Source organism: Rissa tridactyla, chromosome 6 (genome assembly GCF_028500815.1).
Source record: "Rissa tridactyla isolate bRisTri1 chromosome 6, bRisTri1.patW.cur.20221130, whole genome shotgun sequence".
Classification (NCBI taxonomy): domain Eukaryota; kingdom Metazoa; phylum Chordata; class Aves; order Charadriiformes; family Laridae; genus Rissa; species Rissa tridactyla.
Window position 1 is genome coordinate 54,803,169 of NC_071471.1, and position 24,517 is coordinate 54,827,685.

Sequence of the window (24,517 nt, forward strand, 5' to 3'; positions counted from 1 at the left end):
TCATAATTTCTAGAACTGCAGAGTGTCTGATTCGTGAGCTGCAGACAGGAATTGGAGAAGAGAACTTATATAAGAACATAAGAAAAGTAATTCCTGTCAGATTAAGGGTCTGTTTAGCCCAGTATCCTGCCTCTAAACCAGAGGCTAGGGCTCTCTTACCCCTGCTAGGAAAACGTCCGAGTCTCCCTGGGAGCACCAGCAGCTCTGTTGTCAGTGGCCTCAATCTTGAAACGAGGGACAAGAGCCCCTGAAACCTCTCTGAGCAGTGGCATGCTCTGACCGACTGTACCTTGCTGTATCTCTCAGCCAAGCACTTGCCTGGCTTCCCCTGGAATCCCTGTAAATGTTTTGCATCCATAGCACCTAGCCCCAAAACTGCCCCTCTCACTCTTTCCTAGGAGAATGCCCCTTAGCTTGTGTGTTGCCTCTGCTCTCCTTCGGTAGACAGCGCAGATGGGCTTGTGAGATTGATTTCAAGTGAGCTAACCTGCCCTTTCGAGAAGGTCTGTCTCCATTGCCTATAGAGGGGACCTGTAAAAATGCATAGGAATAGGGAGGATGAGTCTGGGCCTTGGCCTCTCCATCTCCTGGCCTCAGTGCTGGGGTTCCTGAAGTCCCTGCACAGCGGCCATAAGGAAAAGTAAGTATATCTCACAATTCTGTAGGAAATTAATGACACAGAAGCAGATCACCTGTCTCCTCAATCCATTTACTATTCCTTTCCTTGGAGAAACATAAATACAGGAGAAAGGAAGACTGGCTGGAGCTCAGGCTGGTATATCTACTGTGGTAGGTAGTCCTGGCCAAGACAGGTGTCATGATTTTGGAGTCAATAGGGACATTCTCCTTGCTTCTCACCACCTGACCTGTTATATAAAAACAATTATTTTTAACAATTTCAGGCTTAGCACTTTCAGTAGCCATTCTGATGTTAAAATTTACTAGTGTATTAGGTTTTGTGTGCAGGCATTCAAAATACAAAGCTGCATCATCTTCTTGGTGGCAAAATGCCAGTGATAAGAAAAGACTTTGGTGTGTACTTTTCTTAGATCAGTTTCATTCAATATCTCATTCAATATCACAGCTGGCTGGCATTTGCATTGGGATATATTAATGCTAGGGCTAGTCCAAAAAATCTCAGATATCTGGCCCTGAAGAGGAAGGATAGTTCCTGCTTTATGGCAAAGGCAGGCTCTTGAAGAGACTCTACCAGCACTTAATGAGCAGTCTAGGTAAACACAATGTTATCGCAAACTAAGAATTTTTATGGTAATACTAGTTTGTAGGCTTTGCGAACTAAATTCACCATGCTAAAATGATGGTCAAGAGAATTGCAGTCACAGCCCTTTTTTTGCGTTTGTACCAGAGATCCGTCCTGACAGGCCTTTGAACTGACCTACTAGATACAAGGTGTTAAACACGTGAGGTTTTTAACATTTCACACTAGACCTGAGCCCCCATGGAGATGTCAGTTTGGTGGGGAAATCAGCTCACTGCGTTCTGCATTTCAGCCACAGGTTCTTGTTCCTGAACGAATGCCTTAACGATTTTCTCAGTACTGCCAGCGGCATCGTGTGAGCCTAGTTCTGCACGGACCACACACCAAAGTACGCAGAGTTCACAGCCATGTGTTTTGTCACAAACGTTTGCGAGATTAGATCCTTCCCCTGTGTTCACAACCTCCTTGAAAACAATTGCCTGGCTTATGTTACTGCAGGATATTCCTTACGCTTTAAGCTTGGGAGTAAAAAATGGTCTGTTTCAACTAAAATCCATAACTGGGTGGGGCAACACAGATCAAAACGGAAACCAGAGCTGGAACTAATGACCTAGAATTGTGCTAATTATATGAGCAAGGTGTGACATTTCCTAAGTGTTCAGACCTTTGCCAGGGTGTAGATATAGACAGGAGCTATTCCTAATGAGGGATGGTATCGAAAGGTCAGCTGTCAAACACGGGCAAGGATGCAGACAGGTCTAGTTCTCTGGTGCCAGCGTATATAACAACCAAGAAGGCTGCCTCTTTGGAACAAGGAGCAAAGTTGCAGTTCGTGCAAACCTTAAGTAAGGAGTATTGAAAACCCTGGCTTGTTCCTTACATAATATTTTAATTGTATACTCTTTGGAGCAAAGTCTACATGTGTTATTATTTGTACATTGCCTCCATGAGGACTTGTTCACCGGAAAGTTGTACGTCCTGCTCATAGCGTAAAATCATGAATCCAGTGAAGGTTGCTTCCTTTCTCTTTCAATGACTAACAGTGAGAACAAACTAGCCAGACTCCTCTCGCATAGCTCCTGTTTCATATGTATTCTCTTGCTACCACCCCAAAACTGGCATAGAACTCAGAGCTGACACCTTTCTAAGGTAGAAAAGATACTGCTGCCTACTTTCTGTCATCCCAGATGCCTGGATTGTCTTCTCCATAGCTGAGATATTTTATAAACTGAGCCAGAGGCTTTGTTACTGCAGAAAAGTTTTTAGCAAAAGAAAAAGAATTCAGCATCACGTTTATGCAGTGTTACTCCCTCTTTCTTCACAGAATCTTATTTGGGAAAGTTGCCTTCTTTGTAAGGGTCACCTTAGAGATCCAGGAGCACAATCAATCTTCTTACACACAAATTGTCCTAATCAGTTTGAGGACGATACAAAATCACTGCTTAATAAGTTATTCACAATATTCAACTAAGCAGACATTTTCTTTTCACTAATAAATTATGCTATTTCTCATGTGAATATCCCTAAAACATGGGGTACTAAGGACCTCACTACCAGATTAGAACGATAGTATAAATAATACAATTTTTCACAGTACCAGGCAACAGCACAGTTACAGTATGGTGTGGTTAGGGTAGAATCCCGTGTTGTAATTTCTTCAATGTCAAGGTGAAGATGAGCGGTTCCTGCTCTGGCCAGTCATTCCCAACCTCCATCCACAGTTTAACTCTCTTTCACTTGTGATGATTCAACCGTTTGGGGGGCCTTGCCCTAAAATGAATCAGTGAAATGATGGGGGATTTTGATTTACTGAACCAGATGATTTCACAGATCTGCTGTAATATTTGTAACATGGGACTGCACTCTCGCAAGGCTCAAAACGTGTTCCTTCACTCCTAGTCCTTTCAGCAACCCTGCTCTTAAAATTCCTGGATTTTATAACCACCTGTCCACTCTTTAGTCCCCAGTTCTTCCCTGCGGATTGCTGACAGCCCTCTGCAGAATGCAGATTACCTGCTCACCCTTGCCCATCCAAATCAGAATGACCTTCTAACATGTAACTAGTTGCCCAGAGGTGCATGTACTTTTCTGTGAATTATTGCCTTGACTTTCAGATACTTGGCTCAAAGCTGTTTCATTATCAGCTATGTATGAACTGTATAATATGTATCCCTGCTAATCACATCTTTAATTCTTTAGTTCATTGAGGTATTCCTCAGGACTGAGCATTTCTGGAAAATACAATACAGAGCCTCAAAATCCTCATTCAGCTCTAGATTCCATCCTGCAGGAGTGATTTAAAATCCAAAATACTATTTGGAAATATTATTTTTAAATATATTTTGTATATATAAATATAACTAATCTGCCTGTCTAGCAACTCCTAGAGGTGGAAATCAATGCAAATGCAGTGAACCAAGTGGTTTTATTTTGTGTAAAACAACCTGCTACCCTTTGGAATCCCTGGCATAATTACCAGCTATCCCAGCCACAGTCACTGAAATAAGTTCACCATAAGCCAGTCTTGTGTTACAATCTCAGTGCCAGTCTTCATTTTGCTTAGCTCGTTTAACATCTGGTCCTATTTTGCAGGTTCTACATTAATTAAATCACAGGAGTCTATTCAAGAGTGACACTGCCATACAGCATCCCAGGTAAACAGTGAACACTGTTGAAAATGAGCACAAACAGCCTCTGGATTTCTGAGTGTTTCCTTAAACCTAAAATTCTCACTAGTAAAGGCAGATATACCTCTCATTTTGTCCTGGTGCAGAATGAGCTCCTGGATAATTTATACTTCATGGACTCACACAGCATCCACCCCTTCCTTACCCGCAAGGCATAGTGTGCTGCTGTGTTTCCACAACAACTCACTTCATATCACATTATCCAGGGTAACAATGACTATGTGAATGTTAAGTGAAATCACTGTTGATCCCTTCTTACAGTGTATGCAGTCACCAATTTAAGAGGGGTAGAACAATACGAAGACTCTTTTTGTTTTTTTTTTTTATGACTCAAGTACTCTTTGGGATATTCTGCTTGCTGCATCACTTTATCTAAAAACTAAAATACAACAGTTGTGCAGGGTGGATGGGTGAGCCACCCATGCAGACCCATAGTCTAAAAGAGGATCCGTGGCATATACCGCAGATGAGTCGCATAGTCTCCTTGCACAGAGAGCCTCTGGAGCACCCAGGATGGACGTTCACTCGGCAGACACAGTGATCAGAGCCCACGTGTCTGAGATGACGCGGATCACAGCGGAGAACAGAAAACCTACCATCTCAGTGACAGCAAAAAGCTTAATTAAAAAGCTTTAGTTAACCAAAAAGCTTAATTAGTTCACCTTTGTTAATGGTTTGTTTTGATCAAAGTAGCCTACAAAGTGCTCCCACAAGCAGTTCAGCTGGCACATCCAAAGGAAAGTTAATCCTGGCAACCTTTACTGGGCATTTTTGCAAGCAGCTGAAGCCAATGGTCCTTTATGTTGCACAGCTGTAGTTGGATGAAGCTGCATACCTGCTATCAGGATAGGCAAGGCAAAAAAAAAATAAAATAAAAAATCAGATTTTTTTCTTCTCCAGCCTCTGAGATCCCAAGTATTTGCCAGCTACTCAAGTCAAAAGGGGTGAGATCAGACTTGCTTGTTACATGTAAAACACCCAGCGTTGCACATCTGACTTCAGAAGTGCAGTTACCAGATGACAAGAAGGGGAAAAAAAAAATCACAAACTTTTTTTTTTGTTTATTTCTTTACTAAAGCAAAGCCCAGAAGGCTCTATAGTGCAAAGTCCTAATAAGAAGTCGTAACAGAATGAAATGCATCAACTTTTTATTTGGATGAAGATTCCCAGTTTAAACCTTTCTTTCTAAAACACCCACAATTTTTAAGAGAAAAAAAAAAAACAAACCACATTAAAAGAGCATGGCAGTTCCCCATCTCCACACGGTAGGTGCGGTCTCTCTCTGGGCATGCCCCACCTGCCTGCCTTTAAAAGCAAGGACCTCCACTATGCTGCAGGAGGTTTGGAGGTGGGGTTACCTAAATGGAGGACTTCTCTGGCCGAGGATTTCCAGGAGAGTGGTACTTCCCTTGCCACCAGCTGTGAGTATGTACGGCAGGAATACAAAGATAACCTGTTGGGTTGAGGCACTTGCCTAGGACGAACGGTACCCGCTAGACCTTGTATGGGGCCTATGCTGTTAGTGCTGCTCTGGGGACTTGAAGCCCCTCTGCCTTTTCTTTTGCCTGTGACTTTTGGCCTTGGGCCCTCGCTAGGCCCAGGGGATGGCAATAACTTGTTTTTTTCCTCTGAGAGGTGTGGCAGGAAGCCCAGGTGCTGACACCTGCCTGCCCACGCATCCTCCATCCAACCTCCCCAGCGTCAGCCTGAGGAGTTCTGAGATCCCATCACGGCAAGGGAGAAGACTCACCCCGTGATTTCACAGCGCATCCTACCTCTCTTCTCTCCCTCCCTCCTCCCCCCAAAAAAGCTCAAGTACGTCCTGTCTCCTCAGAGGAGACCCCCAGCCCGGGCCCTGCCCGCCCCCTCCCGTCCCGCCCCCCCGCGGCCACTGCTGCCGCCCGTCGGGCAGGAGGTGGCTCCGCGGCCGTGCCCCGGCCCCGGGGCTCCGCACTGGCGATGTCCCCCTTTCACCTCCGCCACGGCCGCCTCTCCCCTTCCTCCCCAGGCCGAGGCGCGGCCGCCGGACCCGCTGCCCCCCTCCCCGGCTCTGAGGTGAATAACGGCACCGAGCCCAGCCCCCGCCCCCTCCGCCGCGGGTCGGCGGGTTGCTCCGCTGCCGCCCGCCCCCGCGGGGAATCCGGTGCCGGGTCTCCGTGGGTAACCTCCGCCGTCCTCCTGAGAGCCCGCCCCGCTCCGAGGACCGGGATCGCGCTTCCCGGTCGCTGCCGCAGCGCCCGCCGATCTGGGCGCAGCCCTGCCGCCTTCCCCGCCCTGCCTCACCGCCCGTAAGCACACCCTAACCCGCGGCGTCCCTCGCAACGCGCTCGCTGGCGGTTAAACGGCTTTTTATTATTGCTCTTCCTTCAAGAAAAGGTTAACGGTGAAATGACCGAGCGCTCTCCGTAAGCCCGCGGCGGGGAGCGGTGCCCCGTGTGCGGCCTTGCCGGGCAAGGCACTGGGAGGTCAGTGGGTGCGCGGGGTCCGTCTGTCCGCCCGGCTACCGGCCCTGCGGGGGTGCCGGGGCAGCGGCAGGAGTGGGCAGGCGGCGAGGCCCGGGCGGTGGGTGCTCGCTCGGCTGCGGAGCTGGGCTCTTTCGTGGCGGAGGGTGCGCGGCACGCTGAAGGAATGTGGTAGGTGCGGCGCGCCTACCGTAATACGGTAGTGGAGAACGGGGGGGGAGCGGCCTCCGCGGCACCTCTCTGGCGCGGAAGATCCTGTCTAGTTGGCATCTCTATGGTCCCGGAAGCGGCTGCGCCGGGCGCGCCCCTCCCGCCCCGCCTCTCTATGGTGGCTTTCCGGGGGGGGAAGGGCCGCCGCCGGCGCCGGGCGCCTGCGTGAGCCGGGCCCGCCGCCCCCCCCGCCGAGGCCGCCGTCCCGGTCGCAGGCGGTGAGCGGCGCCGGCTGCCCGCGCTCGCCGCCCCGCCGGTGCGCAGGACCCCGCACCTCTCGGCCCCCCGCCGCGCCGAGGGGGCCGCGCCCGCGCCCCGCTGCGCCGCTGGCATCCCCGGGGCTCGGCGGCGGCGGCAAATGGTGGGGCCGGACGATGCCGGAGCTCCGGGCAGCGCAGCCGTGCTTCCCGCGGGCCGGCAGGAGGCGGCGGCGGCGGAGGAGGAGGCGGCGGAGGAGGAGGACGGGGAGCGGGATGGGAGACGGGGCTTGAGCCGGAGGAGCGGCGGGCCGGGGCAGGAGCGGCTGCTGCAGCGGTACCTGGCGGCGCTCGGCCCCGCCGCCGCGGCGGGAGGGAAGCGCTGCCCGGAGAAACCCGCCAACGGGGCCGCCTACGCCGTGGGCCCCCGCGGGAGGATGACCAACGGGGACGTCGGCTTCCTGCTGCTGCCGCCGCCGGAGGAGCCGCCACCCCCCCGGGCAGGACGGGATGAGCCGGGGCCGGAGGAGGAGGAAGCGAAACTGCAGAACGGGGGCTTCCTCCCCTGCCCGCCCGGCCCCGCGGGAACCGCCTTGGAAGAGCCGCTGAAGAGCTGCCGGCTGCGGAGCGAGGCGGAGCGGCGCGGGGGAGCGACGGCCGGCAGCGCCCCGCCGCCCCGGGGCCCGGGGGACGAGGCCGGCAGCCGGGCGCAGGCCGCCCCGGGCGTGCGGACCTGCCGGGGCCGGGCGGAGCCCCCGGCCCCCCTCGGCTTCACCGACGTGAACCTGAACTCCCGCAACACCTACGAGGTGAGCCGCCGCCGCAGCGCCCCGGAGCACCTGCCCCACGGAGGGACGGCGCCCGCCGCCCCGGCGCCGCCGCAGGAGCCGGCGGAGAGGGCCCGGCGGGCGGGCATCGCCGGCGCCGGCAGCAGCTTCGCCGAGTTCTTCACCAGGTAAAGGAGCGGGCGGCGGGGCCGGTACCGGCGCCTCCGGCAGCGCCCGGCCTTGACCCTGCGGGAGCGGGGGGTGCCACGGGGCGGGGGTGAAGGTCCGCCCGGCCAGTCCACGGGGGGCGGTGGGTTTTCTGCGAAGGTCCGTGTCTTGCTGCTGGTCAGGCGATGAGTGGTTCCAACCCCGGCGGGATCTTTTGCCGCCGAGTAAATATTGGTACAGCAGGAAAGAGGCTTTGCGGGGGGCGTGAGGGTAAGATGATAAAGATACTCTCGGTGCTACAAACTACGTGGACTTCAAACTGGAATTTGCTTCCAGTGCCAGAGCGTTTTGCTGTCCCAATAAGCACGGTGGCACTGATTAAACCGCTTGGGGAATAAGGTGAAAATTGTTGGTATCAGAAGCTGCTTTTGGGTCATTCTGAGAATCATCATGAAAGCTGCAAAGGCTTATAAAGCTTTTGCTACCTGTTGGCAGTGTAGATGCAGTTTACTTATATCTTCTGAAGTGTGGTGTGGAAAGCTATAAGGACTAGGCTTTGTGTTCAAATTAATTGGGCGTCTGTTAAGTTTCTAGCACAAACCCCAAAACTTTAGGATGTCCACCTTCATTACCTGGGGACTCTGTAGCGTGGCTCACTGTTTAATGTACCACACAGGAGATGCATCTTGACTGTAATAGTTTATAGCATGCTCTATATTACTTTTATTATGTTTGAAGAGGGGAGTTTCATTTCTAACAGTTTTTATTCTCCAAAGCCCTGGGGTTATAGTTACTGTGTGACAGTTGCCCTGATAGCACTGTGGGTCTCTTAAGTGTTTTGAGAAGACAGAATAAGATTGAACCTATTAACTGAAGAATTGATATAGAAGAGGAGAGGTTTGATCTCAAGGTAGGATCCTAAATTGAGAAATAGGCTCCTTTTGCCAACCTCCAGGAAAGGGAGAGATGGATTCCTGCCTGAGGATAAGGATAGTGGCAGTTGCAGGGTGAGTTTGGTGCCTCCACTTTGTTTCAAGGATGGGCAGAGAGATGTCCCTCTATTCCCACTAGTTCCTGTTAGTGTTCTTCCCTCCCACACCCTTTTTTTTTTTTTTTTTTCCCCAGTGGTATGTGGACTGCAGCGTATTGCCTTCCCTTTGCCTCATTATTTGAATGCTTTGACCAGTGACATGGGTTCTTGTTGTGTTTTGCCCCAGAGAATGAAATTCTGGAGAATTTTCCGCATAGAAAAGACTGAACTTGGTGTTGCAGTAGTTGTTGTTGTCAATATACACTGGTGTTTGCTGTTTTCAGTGAAGCATTAGGTAATACATGGAAAAGTTTAATTGCTGCTATCCTGGCGAAAGCTATAGTGCTGATGCCTCAGTGAAAAAAAGGATTGGCCAGAGAGCCAATTTCGTAGCCCAGCTGGCTGTGCCTCTTGTGCATTTGGGCTGGTGAGCAATATCGGCTTCAGAGACTACCTTCAGCTCTGCCTGTACATTCATAAAAGTGCCTTAGTTACAGATGACTTCATCTGAGCAGCCAAAATGAGATCTACTAATAACCACTTTTACAGATAGATTTCTTTTAAAAACAACCCCAAACTTTTCTTCCTTGATAGATTTGTTTCTGGATACGGTAACACTAGAGTTTGTAGTTCTCAATTGCTTAGAAAGTGGTAATAAAACTTTCTTTTCATTATTTTTTTGAGTAGTTAGTTCTTGTCTTCTGAACCATTTCTGATACTTTAAAAGCTCAGACTTCTCAATTTTTTTTTTCAAACTGCTCAGATTTAGTCAAAACTGACAGTTGCCATCGTAAGTGGATTTTTCTCCGGTTCTTAGAAAGAGAAATACCTTGGCTGTCAGTAATGAGGACTCAACTTGTATAAAAATTGTCTGGTGATTGAATGTTGGTAGCAACTTATAGCTCCTTGTGAAGCTTCTCAGCAGATGGTTGCTTGTATTTTTGAATGAGCACAGAGCCATAAATGATGTTGCTCTCCAAAGTTTGTTACACTGGTGGGTGTGTTCGATCAAATGTACTCGCTAAGAGAGCACAACTCATTTGTGTTTTGTCAGAATGTGTACCTGCTCCCACAGTATATGAGAAAAGGTACTGGATGTGCTAAACACAGGTAGTTCAGCAGTCTGGAGCATCTTCTATAGGAAGTTTTTTACTTGTAATGCTTTTTGCCTAGTTTACAAACTGTCTAAAATTTGGTAGCTCTCATTGCTTTTTCTAACGGTCATAATTATATATGGAAGTGTTTTTAAAAGGTGGACACTTCTTGCTGTTCTTTAAAAACTGAGAGAAGGGAAGGGAAAAGTCCTACAGCCTTCAGTGTGAAAGCTTCATTGTTGTAATTGCCCAGTCAGACAAACTGTTCGGTCACGGCAGATCTGGGTTAGGAGGCTGCTGTTTCCATCTGCTTGTTCCCAGCTCTTCAGTTTTCAGACTGGTCTGCCTCTCAGTTCTTTGAAATCATCCATGTTAATTGTCTGTCTTTATTTCACTGAACCAGAGGAGAAACCGATGAGGTGAGGTAGGGGAAAAAGCCTGCAGCTCTGAACAGCAGCATCTTACCCAAGCTCTGTGACAGGAAGAGTGGCTGCACCCTCGAGACTGTCAGTAATAATTATTCTAAGGTCATGGGAAAGTTTACATCAAAGATTAAAGCTTTTTTTTTTTTTTCTCCAGGTAAGTATTAGGTATAATATTTGGCCCTGAGATCTTAAGTTGTATTTATGACAAATTATTAAGCCTGTCAAATCAATGCTAACAACTTCTAACTGAAAAATAATTGGTTTTGCTGTCTTTTTGTTCTACCTCTTTGTTTCTCTCAGCATGTGAAGTGGGATGCCTCAGGTAAATTAGAGGTATGTGGAGCAGAGTGCTGTGGCAAGGAAAACTGTGTGACTATGGTCACTTGTTTCCCCTGTGCTACTGTTATGGTCAGACCATTAAGTGGCTTCTTGAAAGTCACCTGTCACTGCTTCGTACTCCTATGTATGACTCAAACACAGTCATATGTAGGCACTGCTCTTACAGCTTGTGGTCTTACGTAGAAGCTTACAAGGGCAAAGCTCTGTTCTTGAGTTATTGGATCACTTTTGGGTAGCTCCAGTGGATTGCTTCTGGGTACAGAATGGTTCAGTGAGCAGGAATGTTGCATGGACAGTAGAATTAAAGCTGCGATGATTACCTTGACTGAATTAGACTTTATTCCCCAAAGCAGCACATACAGAGCAGAACAGTAACCCAAAAAGGGCAAGCAGCAGTGAGTATTCTAGGGCTGAGATAAAGCCACGGTGGTTTTAAAGATGAATTATACTTCATAGTTCTACCTGTGTACATACATGTATCTTCTCAGCTTGTGTAGATACTGTCCCTTTCTGAATTACGTATTTAATAGGCAAATTTAGGTATCTGGTAGTTGTCAAAGTTTCTCATTCCTGGATTCAAAGCTTACTGTTGACAACAGCAGCAATACTTACTTTGCTGTGGTAAAGCACCATTTTCCAAAGTACTTGTTTTCCAGACTTCATCTAACAAGTTTTTCTGATAAAATTGCAAAGAGCTTAATTCATAACTGCCCCTTCTTGTAGGTCTTTGGGATGTGCTGTGAGCAATAGGTGTAAGGGGTTGTAAACGTATATGGTAGGTGGCACACATGTGCTTAGAACAACTGTCTTTAGTCTCATCCTTCCTTCCTCACCCAGAACAGTTGTGCTTATTGTTTTGAAAAATCTTCACTCGGGGAGATGACGGAAGGTTGAAGGGAGTCAGTGTATGTGGAACAAAGAACTGAGAAATCACTGAAGCCCACATCTTTTTCTTCATCTTTGTAAACACAGTTCTGTGGTTTAGTAAGTAGGAAGTTCTTCAAAAGCTGCTAATCTTCTTGCTCCTACAAATGTCCTTGACAGAGGCTGTGGAGGGTTGCAAAGAGGTTCATTTCCCTGAGTATTGTTACTGGTGTACATAGTAATGTCTCTAGATCTGTAGTTTATATTTCAATTTATCACTGAGTAGCACTTGAAGCTCTTTGAGCTATATAGGCATATACCTAGCCTGCAGTTGTGTCTTGTCAATATTTAATACCAGAATTGATCTTTCTTTTCGTATGCAGAGCTTTTCTGTTTCATATGTCAGCATGAAACTTCAGGGGCTGTACTGTGCATCTATGGGGAAGAATTCTGTGGGGTTTGGGTCAAAAATGAGAGTCAAGTGGGGAATGAGCTGTCCTACTTGCTACAGATGTTCTAAACCTTCTATTTGTGTAAAGATGAAAACCAGATTGATGGGGGCACTTCACAATGCTTGATTTATATTCCTGTATTGCCTGTGCCTGTATCTTAGTTCTTGCTGACATCCTGAAAGACTTGTGTGTTTGATTTTGGGGTTGGTTTTTCCCTGTCTGGATAAGGGGGGCGGTGGGGAAGGTACAGAGTGCTTCTAACAAACAGATCAAGGAAACTTACTGACAATATATCGGAAAGATAACTGGAGAGAAGAGCTAAAGGAGTACAGTAAGGCTTCCCCCACAGAAATTGTGAGGGCACCCTTCTGTCGTTGTTGGTCTAGTTTTTTTGCTTTCTCTAAGCAAACTTGTAACCTAAGTGAACAAGCGAATACTTATAATTGATTTGCATTAAAGCTGGCTGGAGAAAGTAGGCAAGAGCATCTGGACCCAAACCTGTGACTAACTTCAAAAAGTATTCTTTTTTCCCCGAGTTAGAGACTTAATTAACTTGGCATAATTGGGAAAAAGCGTTCATATAATCAAAATGAGGAGCTTCTCTGTAGATTCTTCATTCACTGTTTGCTAAGAATGGTTTGTTTTTTGAAGTTGTGTTGACGTGTTTGCCAGTTTCTGTCTTTCAGTCACATGAATAACAAATATAATGACAACTTAAGTAAGGGTAATCTCCAAAGTAAAACAAACTGTAGCAAACTTTGAAGATGAATGCTCAGTGCTCTTTTTCTTTTTTTTCCAGCTCCCGACTTTTTAATAACTGTACATGGAAAATTTTACCCAAATTATATAAACTTTTTATTCATTAAAAGGTCAGGGAAATAACTCTGCACATCTAAAGTTTCTCTTGCAAGAGCGGATCCTACTGGAGAAAATTAAATCTATATGGTGGCAGCCTTGTTTTTATTAGTGAACCAGTTCCCAGCAGCTCACAAAAATGAGGCAGTCCTCAAGGTCTATGAGTTGAAAATGCCTGCTTGAGAAAGTTTCACTCCCAGGCCTCGTGATATATAGGTTTTAAAGAGTTTTGTGTTTCTGAAAAGCACTAGCAATGGCTGTTTCACCATAAGTATGTAAGATGCTGTGCACCCATGTGAGCCGTTTGGCTAGGATGTCTGTTGAGTAGCAAAGCAAAATTAACTTTCAGGCGCACAAGCGGAAGAAATCACGTACTGATTTAACTCTAGGTAGGTATCAGATTGCTATATTACTCTAACTTCTGTCTGCAGCCCATCTTCCCCCCAAAAGCTGACTAAATAGATGTCACTTCTAAGACTTTAGAGCCATATGTGTAATCTTCATCAATTTAAACTACCCAAAGTAGTATTAGCAGTTTCTCTGCTCTCCCTGGTAGACAGTGTAATGTTCTATGTTGGTACAGATATTTGCACTGGGAGTCTTATAAAATCTAATAGGATTTTTCCTGAAGTAAATTCTCCTTAAACTAATGCTGTATTTTTGGGGTGGTGTTGGTGTGTCGTTTGTTTGTTTGGTTGGGTTTTTTTTCAAGCCAGACAGCTGAAATTGCTGTTTAGTGTGCAACAAACTGTTGGAGTCATAGCTTGTTTTGCTAAGGAGTGTTTTAGAAAGGCATTTGAACTTAACCAGAAAGTATCTTCTCCCCCCTTTCATTTTGCAGAATGCCTTTTTCATTCCTTGGTCTCTTCTGCTTATTTTGTGTCGCAGAATTTCTTACAGACTCAATATAGTAGTGTGGCAAAGTGAATGGGACTTCCCTTCTGAATAGGCTATGACTAAAAGGAGAACGTTGTACATGGAAAACAACAACCAAAGGAGATTGCTTTAATCACAGCTGGCCTCTAAGAAAATGATAGTTCTATGCTTTTGCTCTTTTGGCTGTTCAATTATTCATTAGGCTATTTTGTCTTGATTGTTTAAGAATAAAAAAGGAGTTTAAGGATTTTGGTCACATTTCATTCACATGGATGCAAAAATTGTTATTCCTCTCTTCAGTTTCTGGGAACTGCTGAGATGTTTATGATATGAAGCCTGTCCTTTTTTATCCCTTATTGGTCTTGTTTGCTGTTCAGCTGGGAAGGGACTAGGTTTGCCAGACTGGGTGGTAGGCACTGCTTTAAGCTTCTCAGCCTGCACTGTGCTTCTCAGCCTTTTTATTATTGCTTTCTAAGGACGTGAAGCTTAGGCAGGTACTGCCTGATCTCTCTAATACTGCAGCCTGCTAACCTCTCTGAGAGGACTCGACTGCACAAATCCTACAGGTTTTTGAATGAAGGCTGAGCATAAGGAGAGCCTGCAAAAGAGAGACTGCTAATTTGGCTCTGTATTTGCAGAAACCAGTCAGCTGTGCAAACTGCTTCCAGAGCATATTGCTTCTGGCCCGGCATTGGGGTAGTGGTGTGAGGTGGATGGATGTTGTGTGGGTGAACTTATGACTTCAATTAGTAGAAAACTAGTTTCGATGGTCACAGATGAGTTTATTCTTCCAGAGCTTCTGACAGCCAAACACTCAGACTGGTGTTCCTGCAAATTCCTTTCCTCCTGACTGAAAATAAAACCTGTGGCCTATGGGAGGAAGCTCTTTGCAGTTTTTCTCCATCCTTCTGCAAGGTACTCCTTTATTAAGAAGAAATCATGTTAAATTTCCCTTGTTATATTGGGGACTTTTATTAAATGTGCTCTCAAGTCAGTGAGAGAGTCTCTTGATCAGGTAGTAAAATAAAAGCTGCCTTTGTTGGCTTCCCTTGCCTGGGGCAGTTCTGTTGATCTAAACAAACTTCCTGAAGGCCAGCTATAGGCAAACTAGGTGATTGTCTAAAAGTAAAGGAGAAAAGGCACCAGAGATAGAGAGAGCAGCAGAACAGCTATAGCCCTTCTGCTGGAGCCACAGAAACCCAGGCTTGCTGCTGCTGCCACTGTTGCTTCGGTCTGGTTTGATGTGCTGAGGAAGATGCTATGGGAAAAGGGTGACTGTACTTCACACATCTTACTAGTGCCCCAAGAGCAGCAGAGTTGTTGATACCAGCTTCTCTGCTTTCTGTAGCAGGGGAAGCTTGGCCCTGGCCACATCACAGCTCAGTCCTGTCTGTATTGCTCCAGTTGCCTAATGCATCCATTAATGTAGGTTCTTGTCTGTCTCGCTGCTGGGCAATAATGAAGCTGTTTGTATGCTGGATGCCAGTGTGCTTTAAAAAAACCAAACAAACCATGAACTACCAAAGGTATTTGCTGTGAAGTGGGAAGCAGTGAAGATTCCAGAGCACAAAGTATCTCTGCTTTAGGCAGCTGAGGGAGCTGGGGTGGTTCAGCCTGGAGAAAAGGAGGCTGAGGGGAGACATTATCGCTCTCTACAACTACCTGAAAGGTGGTTGTAGTGAGGTGGGAGTCGGTCTCTTCTCCCGAGTAACAAGCGATAGGACAAGAGGAAATGGCCTCAAGTTGTGCCAGGGGAGGTTTAGATTGGATATTAAGAAAAATTTCTTCCAAAAGGGTTATCAGGCATTGGAATGGGCTGCCCAGTGCAGAGGTTGGAGGTGTTTAGAAGACGTGTAGATGTAGCACTGAGGGCCATGGTTTAGTGGTGGACTTGACAGCGTTGGGTTTACAGTTGGACCCGATGATCTTAAAGGTATTTTCCAACCTAAATGATTCTATGATTCTAGCTTTTTGTTCCTATAAACTTCAGGTGTTTTGCAAGTTGCTTGCTGTTCCTCAAATTCTGTAAGCAGCTGAGTGGTAGACTGGGGAATTTCTTCCTTGCTTTGTAAAACACAAAGCCATCAGGCAAAACTGAAAGGAATCAGGCTTTTACGTATTAATATCAGCTGTCTAATATCAAAAATGGATTCTTGCATTTTGTAGTATTTCTGCAATTTATCACTGAGGCAGTGATATAAAATATATTGTGAACCACAGCAGAAACCTGATACAGTGAGCGTCTACAAAAGTAGTACAGTAGTACTTTGTAGTACTACATTACACAATCAAGTAGTCGACAGGCACTCTGTCTGGGAGCAGAAGGGAAAAATATTCAATGAAGTTTAAGCAGGCTGGTCAGAGTACTATGCATTGCCAACCCTTGGGACAGTCTTCAAAATAAAACTGCGTCTTGTGTTTGAATTTACAGTTCACCGACTTATAGGCTGTGTCTAAGGCTGAAAATCTTTCTCACGTACTTGAAACATGAAAACATACCTGGTCTTGAAAACGTACCTGGTATAGGAACATTTGGACTATAGGTATGGTGACTGCCCTGATAAAGCTGGTGACTTTTGCCTTAACTGGAAGTGAATTACTACTTGAACAGTTTTTGGTAGTTTGCTTAATTAGGTTGTACTTCCTTGAGATATCTTGGTGAGCTGATTGAAGAACTTGCTGTTGTCAGGAAACAAAGGGAATGTCTCTTCCCTGCTTCTGGTATTTATTTGATCCTCTGTGAGCTGCTGTAGCTCATTAAGCTGGGGAGGGGAAAAATGTGGATGGTTTTCTGCAGGATTAGTGACTTGCAAGGTATGGAAAGTCTCGGAATTGCAGCAGAAGGGAGTGTAGGACAGTACTGGTGCAAGGAAAAGAAATGGGCTTCCCCTTAGTGGAGCTGAAACAGCTTGACCATTATGTGTGTGGCGGGGAGGAACGGGTCTTACTCTTCTGGCGTTGTTTAGTTTGGAGTATGTTGCTGGTTAACCAGCTGTGGCTTTGCTGGAGTAGATATTCCTGGCCATGCAAGAAATAGCAGAACATCTGTAGTCAACTGGTAGAAATTGTTCACTTCTTGCAGCTCTGATCTAGGATTTCGGTTTAGATTCTGTGGGCAAGTGACACTTGGTTATTATTACAGAAAATTGACCATAGTGTTTGGCATACTGTCAAAATATCTGCTGAACTACCTGATTAAATATGAAGATGATAGAATAGTTTGGCATAGAGCTCTGTTTTGCTAGTTTGCTCTGAAAAGTAAAGGTGAGACCACACTGATTATCTTCCTTTACTCTTTTTGTACTTGAGCATTCTGAAAATCACCTTACATACGCGTCTGTCTGTTTACATATGGTTCAGAATGCTTGAGCCTGTTCGTAAAGCTGGCCTGTGCACCAGCTTTTTGTTAAGCGTATAACGTGGACTGGTAAAGTACTGTTTGCCAGTAAGTGTTCTGTGATATATTGCTAAACACTTTCAACTCTTAAAACTTCCCAAATGTGTGTGTACCTGTAGTAAAACTGTTTTGCCAGCAGTTTGTAAAGCCACTTTGGGACTGATATCAACTAGGAGCTTGAGCAATAGGCTTGATCTAGTTTAGTCTCTTCAGCGCAGTTCCATAATAATTCTGTTAATCTTTGTATCCTCTCTAAGAGGCCAGAAACCTCCTCCTTCCCTAGCCCTTGCTCCTTAGTAGCTACTCCTTGACAGTCCATTAGATTTCAGATATACCTAATTGTAGCTGAGGCTTTAGTAGACCAGTAGTATTCATGGAAATGTCAGTTTCATTAAAAAAAAATAAAATACTGCAAGCTTGGTCTTGCTGAAAGTGTGTGTTCTAGTTTCATTATTTTAATTTTCTGGGGGGAGGAGGGGGAAACCAAAAACTTGCTTGTATAGCACTGAAGGCTGTAGTTTTAGAAATGCAAACATTGAAGTTCCTTTGGAGAGGGTGGTTTGGGATACTCTTCAGGTTGTTTTGGTGTGGAGAGAAAGAAGAGATCTTTGTACTGCTAAAATGTGCTGAAACTAGAAAGATCCTGTAATAGAGCTGTGTTTGGGGGTAATTTAAAGAGAAGCTGGTGTCCAACTTCTTGTGGCCAGGTGGTGGAAGATGTGAACTGTAGAATCAGTTGGGCCACCTCTCCCCCAATATAGGGTAGAACGTGGAACTTGTGCTCAGAGCAATTGTATAAATGTATTGAATCAAAATGGGATGATGTTATTCTCAGTTTTTGAAACTAGAAATATAGACTGTGTAAAAAAAAATTATTAGTCCCTTGTTCTAAATCTCCATGTTAAGAATTTTAAACTAAACATAAAAACAGTTGCATGTAAACTTACAAACTAAGGTTGAAATGTGAGAGTAAAGGATGAGTTGAAAAGTGCATTTGTAAAGTAGGGGGTATTTGCTCTTGATATTTTTACATTCATATCCCTTTTCTAGCCATAACTAATAATGTGAGATGACATTTCTGAGCATGTGAAAGTGAGCAAATGGCTCCTGGACAATGTCATATAGTTCAAATCTAAAATAAAGGGGATATCCTATCCATTGGTCTGAGAAATAATTACTGTGTGCACTCTGAACATACATTGTAGCTTTTTGGACACACTTTATCAATTCCTACAAATAGTGTACTGTATGTAAACAGTTTAAAATGTAGAAATAGAATCCTACTTTTCTTGCTCAGCAAGCTTTGTAAGTGGCTAACTAAAAGGTTTTATTTCCTTTTAATGATTCATTATTTATGCTTAGAGTTGTTATGTTTGTTTCTGTATGTAAATTATTGAAAAGTCTTGTTTAAAGCAGAGCTAATTATATATAATCAAGCAATGTTTTTTTGCTGTTATTTCCGAGTTGTTGCACGTAAGACCTTAACAGAATGGACAAGACTTGAGCACAAAGAAAAATTCTGTTGTGTTCTTAAGCAGCTTTTGAGTTTTACACATGGTAAAGACATGCCAATGTGAATGTAATAATTCTTGTTCTGTACTCAGTTATAGTCTTGAAAGGAATATGGAATTGCAGGCTTGCAGAGGTCTTCAGTGAAGACTGTTCTGGAAGTATGGTTTTAAGTCAAAATGATTCATTTTAATGCTATACCAGTAAAAATTCCTGGGACATACCTCTTCTAACTCCTCACTGATACAGCTCCCTGGATAAAGATTATTAGGTACACAAGTAATTTTCTTACCAGTTTGTCTCTCAGCTAATTCAAATTTCATCAAATTTCAAACATAGACCTATTTGGTATGCCTAGGAAACTTATTTAAAAATTAGCCTAGGGATGGGGCAAGAACAGCCTGTATGCATGAGCAGAACTTTAACCTTTCTGGAGATGCAAAATCAATTGTATGTAATACATACACAGTTTTTAATGAGTTTTGTTACTTCATATTCCTTTTACAAATTCTGAGGTTTTATTGGAATCAGTGGGTTTTTAATATTCTATAGTTATTGCAGAGAAATGAAACTTCCAGGATTTCTAATTGCATTTTTATAATTATATTTAAAACAAACAGTAAACCTAGACTGTTCTTTGTCCAACTCAGTGCTCATTTGTAACATTAATTCCATGCTGGATTCCCTCTCCTGGCCTTTGTGATTCCTGGTCGAAAAGTTATATAGGATAGAATGAGGATGCTCTTGATGTGATGCTGATTCCTTCCTGTTGGTGTCTCGCTTCCCTGGATTTAACATGAGGCAGTTGTCTTATGCCATGTCTAATAATACGTACTAGATGCTTAATAAAAAGGAAAATGTAATCAACCCTCACTTCCTTTGTCAGTTCTTGTGGCTTTCAAAGCTTGTTTTCTCAGCTCTTCCCTGTTATCAGCTCTTGAAAGGTGGATGCAATGAGAAGAAATGTTTGTTGATTGAAAATGACAGTAAACCAGATGGTTGTGTGTATAAAGTAGAAGTCATAAAAATGTTTTAACAGTAAGTTGGGGTTTTTTATAAAAAAAAAAGTAATTTTTGGTACTCTAACTTAAAAGGTCACTTGTTGGAACTATTTTATTTGTAGATCAGTGAGTAAATATTTTGAGCAAGGTCAAAGCTACCTTGCAAGGGAAATAAATTAGGGAATAGTAGTCTACCTTTCAGCATCAAGCTTTAAACACAGTATTCATTTATTTCTAAGATAACTCTGAATTCTGAATACTTTATTTGGAAAAAATTGTTTCATTGGTGCCATGCTTCAGGTTCTGCAAGGATTGCTTTCCAAGGATGCTCACAGTTTTTCGTTGTCTAATATTGTGCAGCATTTTGAATTAGATTTATCTGTATATTAAAGTGAACTGTAAGGAAGCATGCTTGGTTGCTTAGGTTTAACAGTAATGATGATTCCGTGTTGTATCCTCTCTTCTGAGACCGTATCCTTGTGTCAGTAGCTGATACCACTTGATTTTTGCTGTTTTTTTTGTAGTGCAGGATTAACAAATTGGAGAAGGGTAGGCTGGTTTTAATACGCTTCACACTGATATGCTCATCTTAAATGGCTCAGGTGTAAGATCCAACCTTCTGCGCTTGCAGTTTGTTATATAGATACCTAAAAGCAGCAGAACAGGTGAAGCCTGGGTCTGAAGGTGGAGTTGTAATGACTTGATTCTCTAACACCTACTAAGAAGTAGAATGATGCCGCAACCTTGCCTTCCATGTGGAGGAGGCAAATCCCTATTAGGACACCTGTCTGCTTTGGCTGACTAATTAACTCTGAGTTTGCTATGCCTTTTAAAAATCTGACTGAAACTGCATTGCTAGCCTCACTGGCTGAACTGTTAGGATGGCTTTCTAGGCAGTCACACTAAAAGTACTTTAACAACTCAGAGTGAACTGTATGCACCAGGACTGCATTTTAGCTTGCCATCTTGCAACTTAGTTGCATTTCACAGATTTCTAAATTACTATTTTCTTTTTCCTTTGGGGTTCTAGCACAATTCGTCCTCCTGCTTCTCTGCCAGGTTAGAACAGCTGTGCTATCCGTGGAGTCCCTTTAGTCCTGTAGCATTGAAAGCTGGGGCTGGTGCTTCACAAGTGGCGTTGAATGTATGTGTGGGTTTAAAGGCTACAGGTTACAGTTTTATGGAGGGAGTGGAGAGGCGAGTTAGGAAGTATATCTTGTTTTAAAGCTAAGGGCAGATACAGGCTTGTGAATGCTGTTTCCAAGTGTTATTGTTAAGAATGCTGCACTTGGGTGAGTTTTAGGGAAAATGGGAAGTAAATGAAGCTGATTGTGTCCAATAATGCAGTACTATATCTCAACAACGTCAGAGCTTTGAATCATCAGAGATAATTCTTCTGGCATGTTCCTTTGAGGCTCAAAGTTAAGATTGGTAACCCAAGGATGTGCATTTGGAGTGGGAAGGAAAGCAACTTCAGGCTTTACTGGGATGAACAAAGCAGCGAAATACGTATAGCCTGTTGTGATTGGCACACAGTGGAGTTGTAGAAAGGGAAGGTCAGTATGTGGGATTTTTTTTTTTTGAAAGAACTGTACCAAAATGACATCTATCTTGAAACTAGATTTGAGTTTGATGTTTTTGGTCAAAGAGCAGACTATCACAAGACTGCTTGGTCTTGTAGAGAGGTGGATCAGTTTTACCTAGAGGCAGAGTGCAGGAGTTGTATCTAGCCTGGTGCCTTTCCTGCCCGCTGATGTTCATGGTTGCTGCTATTCAAAGCACTTCAGCTTCCTTTGAGTGACTATTGTGCAAATACAGCAGCCCAGTTTCCAGTCTGATGTTGGATGAAATTTGAGATCAATTTTGAAGCACTTGTCTCTGCTATTTTCCAGTAGTTTCTAAAACTTGGAAATCTGTCATCCTCTTGGGCTGGCATGTAGCTAGCTCAAAATGTGGGAAAAAATTTTGTGTTCAGGTTTACGGTGGCTATAGGGAAAGCCAAAACCCCAAAGTAAACAAAAAAATCCCATTAAAATATGAAGTTCCACCTATGCCCTTCTGAGGCTTAATTCTAACTGCTTTTTAGACTTCACCAGTTTATCTTAAACAGCAAGAAAAAAAGTGATTTGAAAAGAAAAGCGGAGTGGAAACAAGCAATCACATTACTAGAACATCACATCAATGCCACCTGTGGAGATGGCTAACATCTTTGAATGATCATACCATCAGTATGGTGGAACTCTTGCACAGACTGCTGTGGGCACAAGCAGGAATAGTTGAACCAATGTTGTTAAATAAGGAAGAAAACTACCACTTGTAGCTGTTACTACAGCTGTTGTAGTTGTGCGATCATGAGAGACCATAGGTTTTTGTATAGTGTGATCCAAACCATGGTAGGGACAGATGTCTTGGTATGTGCCAGTAACAGCTTCTTGTTCTGTGGTGCTTCAGCTACTTTTCAAGCTCTTCAGCGCACCTACGGAAACGTTTTTGAGCGCCATTTGAGAGTGTTAATATGTGTTCCAGTGTGGGTATATAAAACTAGCAGGGAAAAAGCTTGCAACTTTTCCACTGGGCTTTTGTAAACTAGAGCTTAATTCAATGAAATAATTTAATACTTCTATCCCACAGGTCCTTTCAGCAGAAAGCATTATTCAGTTCTAAACTGTAGGCTTCTTTTTAAGGAATTTTGAAGTTTTCCAATGTTTTTTGAGATTCTGTACCAAAATGCTATTGACTCTTCAGTCCATCTCAATGGATAACTTTTCCTGGGATCAGTGAAACTCATGAATATTCTAAGCAGCAACAAATATATCAAATCTAGTACACTTCGTGCAATTCAGTGAATGCAACTTCTAAGTATTCACAGATGCTGTTCCTTAACAGGGCTTTTGTAAGGCTTTACTGTTGTCAACAACACATCAGATGTGATACTGTGAGCTGCCAAAACAATGTATTAAAAGTGTCCTTCCATCTTCAGCAAAGCTTATTTGTAAACCTTCCATTAATTTCTCTTGGATTAGCATTCCTGTGTGAGGTTTATTCTGACATGATGTAAAGTTTGACCAGCTTTTTGCATTCACAAGAAACAAACTTCAATTAATACCTACTCAATAAGAGTAACACTTGTATTTTCACTCGTGCATTTGTAAAAAGCAAAATAAGCCTTTGCTTAATTCAGTACAGCAAAGAATATTTAAATAAAAAAAAAACCCTCAAGATCTATTATGGTGGGGACTACCTTCTAGAAGGCTTGTTCTAATGTTATACTTATTTAAAAAAAATTAAATCAAATCTCACAAGAGCCATGAGCAGGCTTAAATCTTTTGTACAGAAATATTAATTAAAACCTGTGTGTTTACACGTTTTTCCTTTTTAAATCTGCCAGCTTCCTGGTTAATCATCAGACAGCTTTGATACAGTGACAGATTGCCATCAGTGTTAAAGGCCTGCATTTTTTCAGCTTCCACAAGTGCTAGAAGCAATGGAGCTGAACCGCTGGGTAATCCTGGTGGTATTCTGAAGTATGTGCTGGGACTGGATGCTTATGGCTATCCATGAAGTCAGGATGCATGAGCTATTCCATATTTCAAGAACAGTACTCCAGAGCGTATCTCTCTTCATACCTGCTTTTGGGGAAAAAAAAATCTCTGATTAAGTTCAAATACAGCCACTGCAGTAGTTGCCAGTTTAAGGGCAAGGCTGTAGCGTGGTGTTCAGTGACATCTTGGTCTTTAGAATACTTTGTCTTGTTTTCTTGATGATTCTTTGAACACTCCTCTCCAGAAGACCCTGCAGAGCACTGTGAAAGGTGTCATGTACTTGTGAAATGAATCTTTGTCATTTACATAAGCACACTTTTTACATCTTTTTTTCTTCTATGGATGGACCTGTTCATTTCACTAATGGTATGCAGTCCTGGGATTGACTGAGGACAGTGTCTTTTAGTGGTACCGTGGCTTGGCCTTTTCATCAGCCTTTCCTTCCAGGTCATGTGTCAGAAATGGCTCGTTTGGTGTTCTGGGTGCTTACTTGGCTTTCGCAGGGATGGACTGAGATACTGCAAATTTCCCTGATGGGGGACAGAGTTCTGGGATGCATGGCTCACAACGAATGCTTATTAGAACACCTTGTATTAATTAAGCTATTATTAATAGCAACAGCTTGATTCCATTAATGGCAGGTAACTATTCATACAGTGCAAGCAGTTATTCCCAAACACGGTTACTCAGTTACTGGGTTGGAACAACAGCTGTGAGACCTCCACAGAGTGGCGGGGCGCACTGATGCGCCAACAGCTTCTACGTGGGTGTTCAAGAAAAAAAAGAATAATCCCCTCAAGGTGCTGTCTTTCATCAGGTGTGTATGTAATCCCATAGTCCCTGCCTGCCTAGAGCAGCTGCTGCTTTCTTGAATGCAGCCTTTTGCCTTTTTTTTAGCAAGCTGTTGATGGCAGCATGTGCTGGTGGCCTCCGGCGGAGCGAGCAGAGTCTTGGTGTTCTGAGTTTCTCGGTTGTCATGGGTTCCACAGGACGGCTAGTCTTGAGGTTACTGGTTCTTGGGAGACTTTCATACTTTATCAGCATCTACTTCCTCTCTTCAGTTTGCTGTTTTCTGGGGACTAGACCTTCAGCTACACACAAGGATCTGTAGAGTCCATTCACACAGACTTGCACAGAAGGGATTTTTGTGACAGGCGTTTCCTTGTTTCCCAAATAACAAAAAACATTCTGGGAACTGAAAAGATAGTTTGTATTTGAAAGCTATACAATGTCTTACAAACACTAACAGTTCCTAATTGTAAAACTGTGCTGCATGGTCAGAAACCCTGACAGCTCTGGAATTTAAGAGCAACTGTGTACTTTTCAGAGGGATTGCAGTTGTTGAAGCACACTACTTCTGTCTGGGCAAAGCCAAGAGACTATTCCCTGTGCAAAAATGGGAATGCTTTCATTTTGAGAAGGA

The 24,517-nt window shown here is 44.1% G+C and overlaps 1 protein-coding gene across 3 annotated transcripts in view; it reads left to right on the forward strand.

Annotated features, from left to right (window-relative positions):
* The first annotated feature begins 6,071 nt into the window (after positions 1 to 6,071).
* Positions 6,072 to 24,517, forward strand: part of TBC1D12 (TBC1 domain family member 12) — a 48,637-nt gene continuing 30,191 nt past the window's right edge. The window contains exon 1 of one of the 3 annotated variants that reach the window (XM_054206050.1): positions 6,072 to 6,194. Coding sequence is in view for 2 of the 3 variants with exons in the window: in XM_054206048.1 (XP_054062023.1) it covers positions 6,937 to 7,730 (794 nt within the window). In the remaining variant the exon portion in view is untranslated. Of the gene's footprint in view, positions 6,195 to 6,784; positions 7,731 to 24,517 lie in introns of those variants that run through there. The other 2 variants (XM_054206048.1, XM_054206049.1) reach the window with 2 other exon arrangements.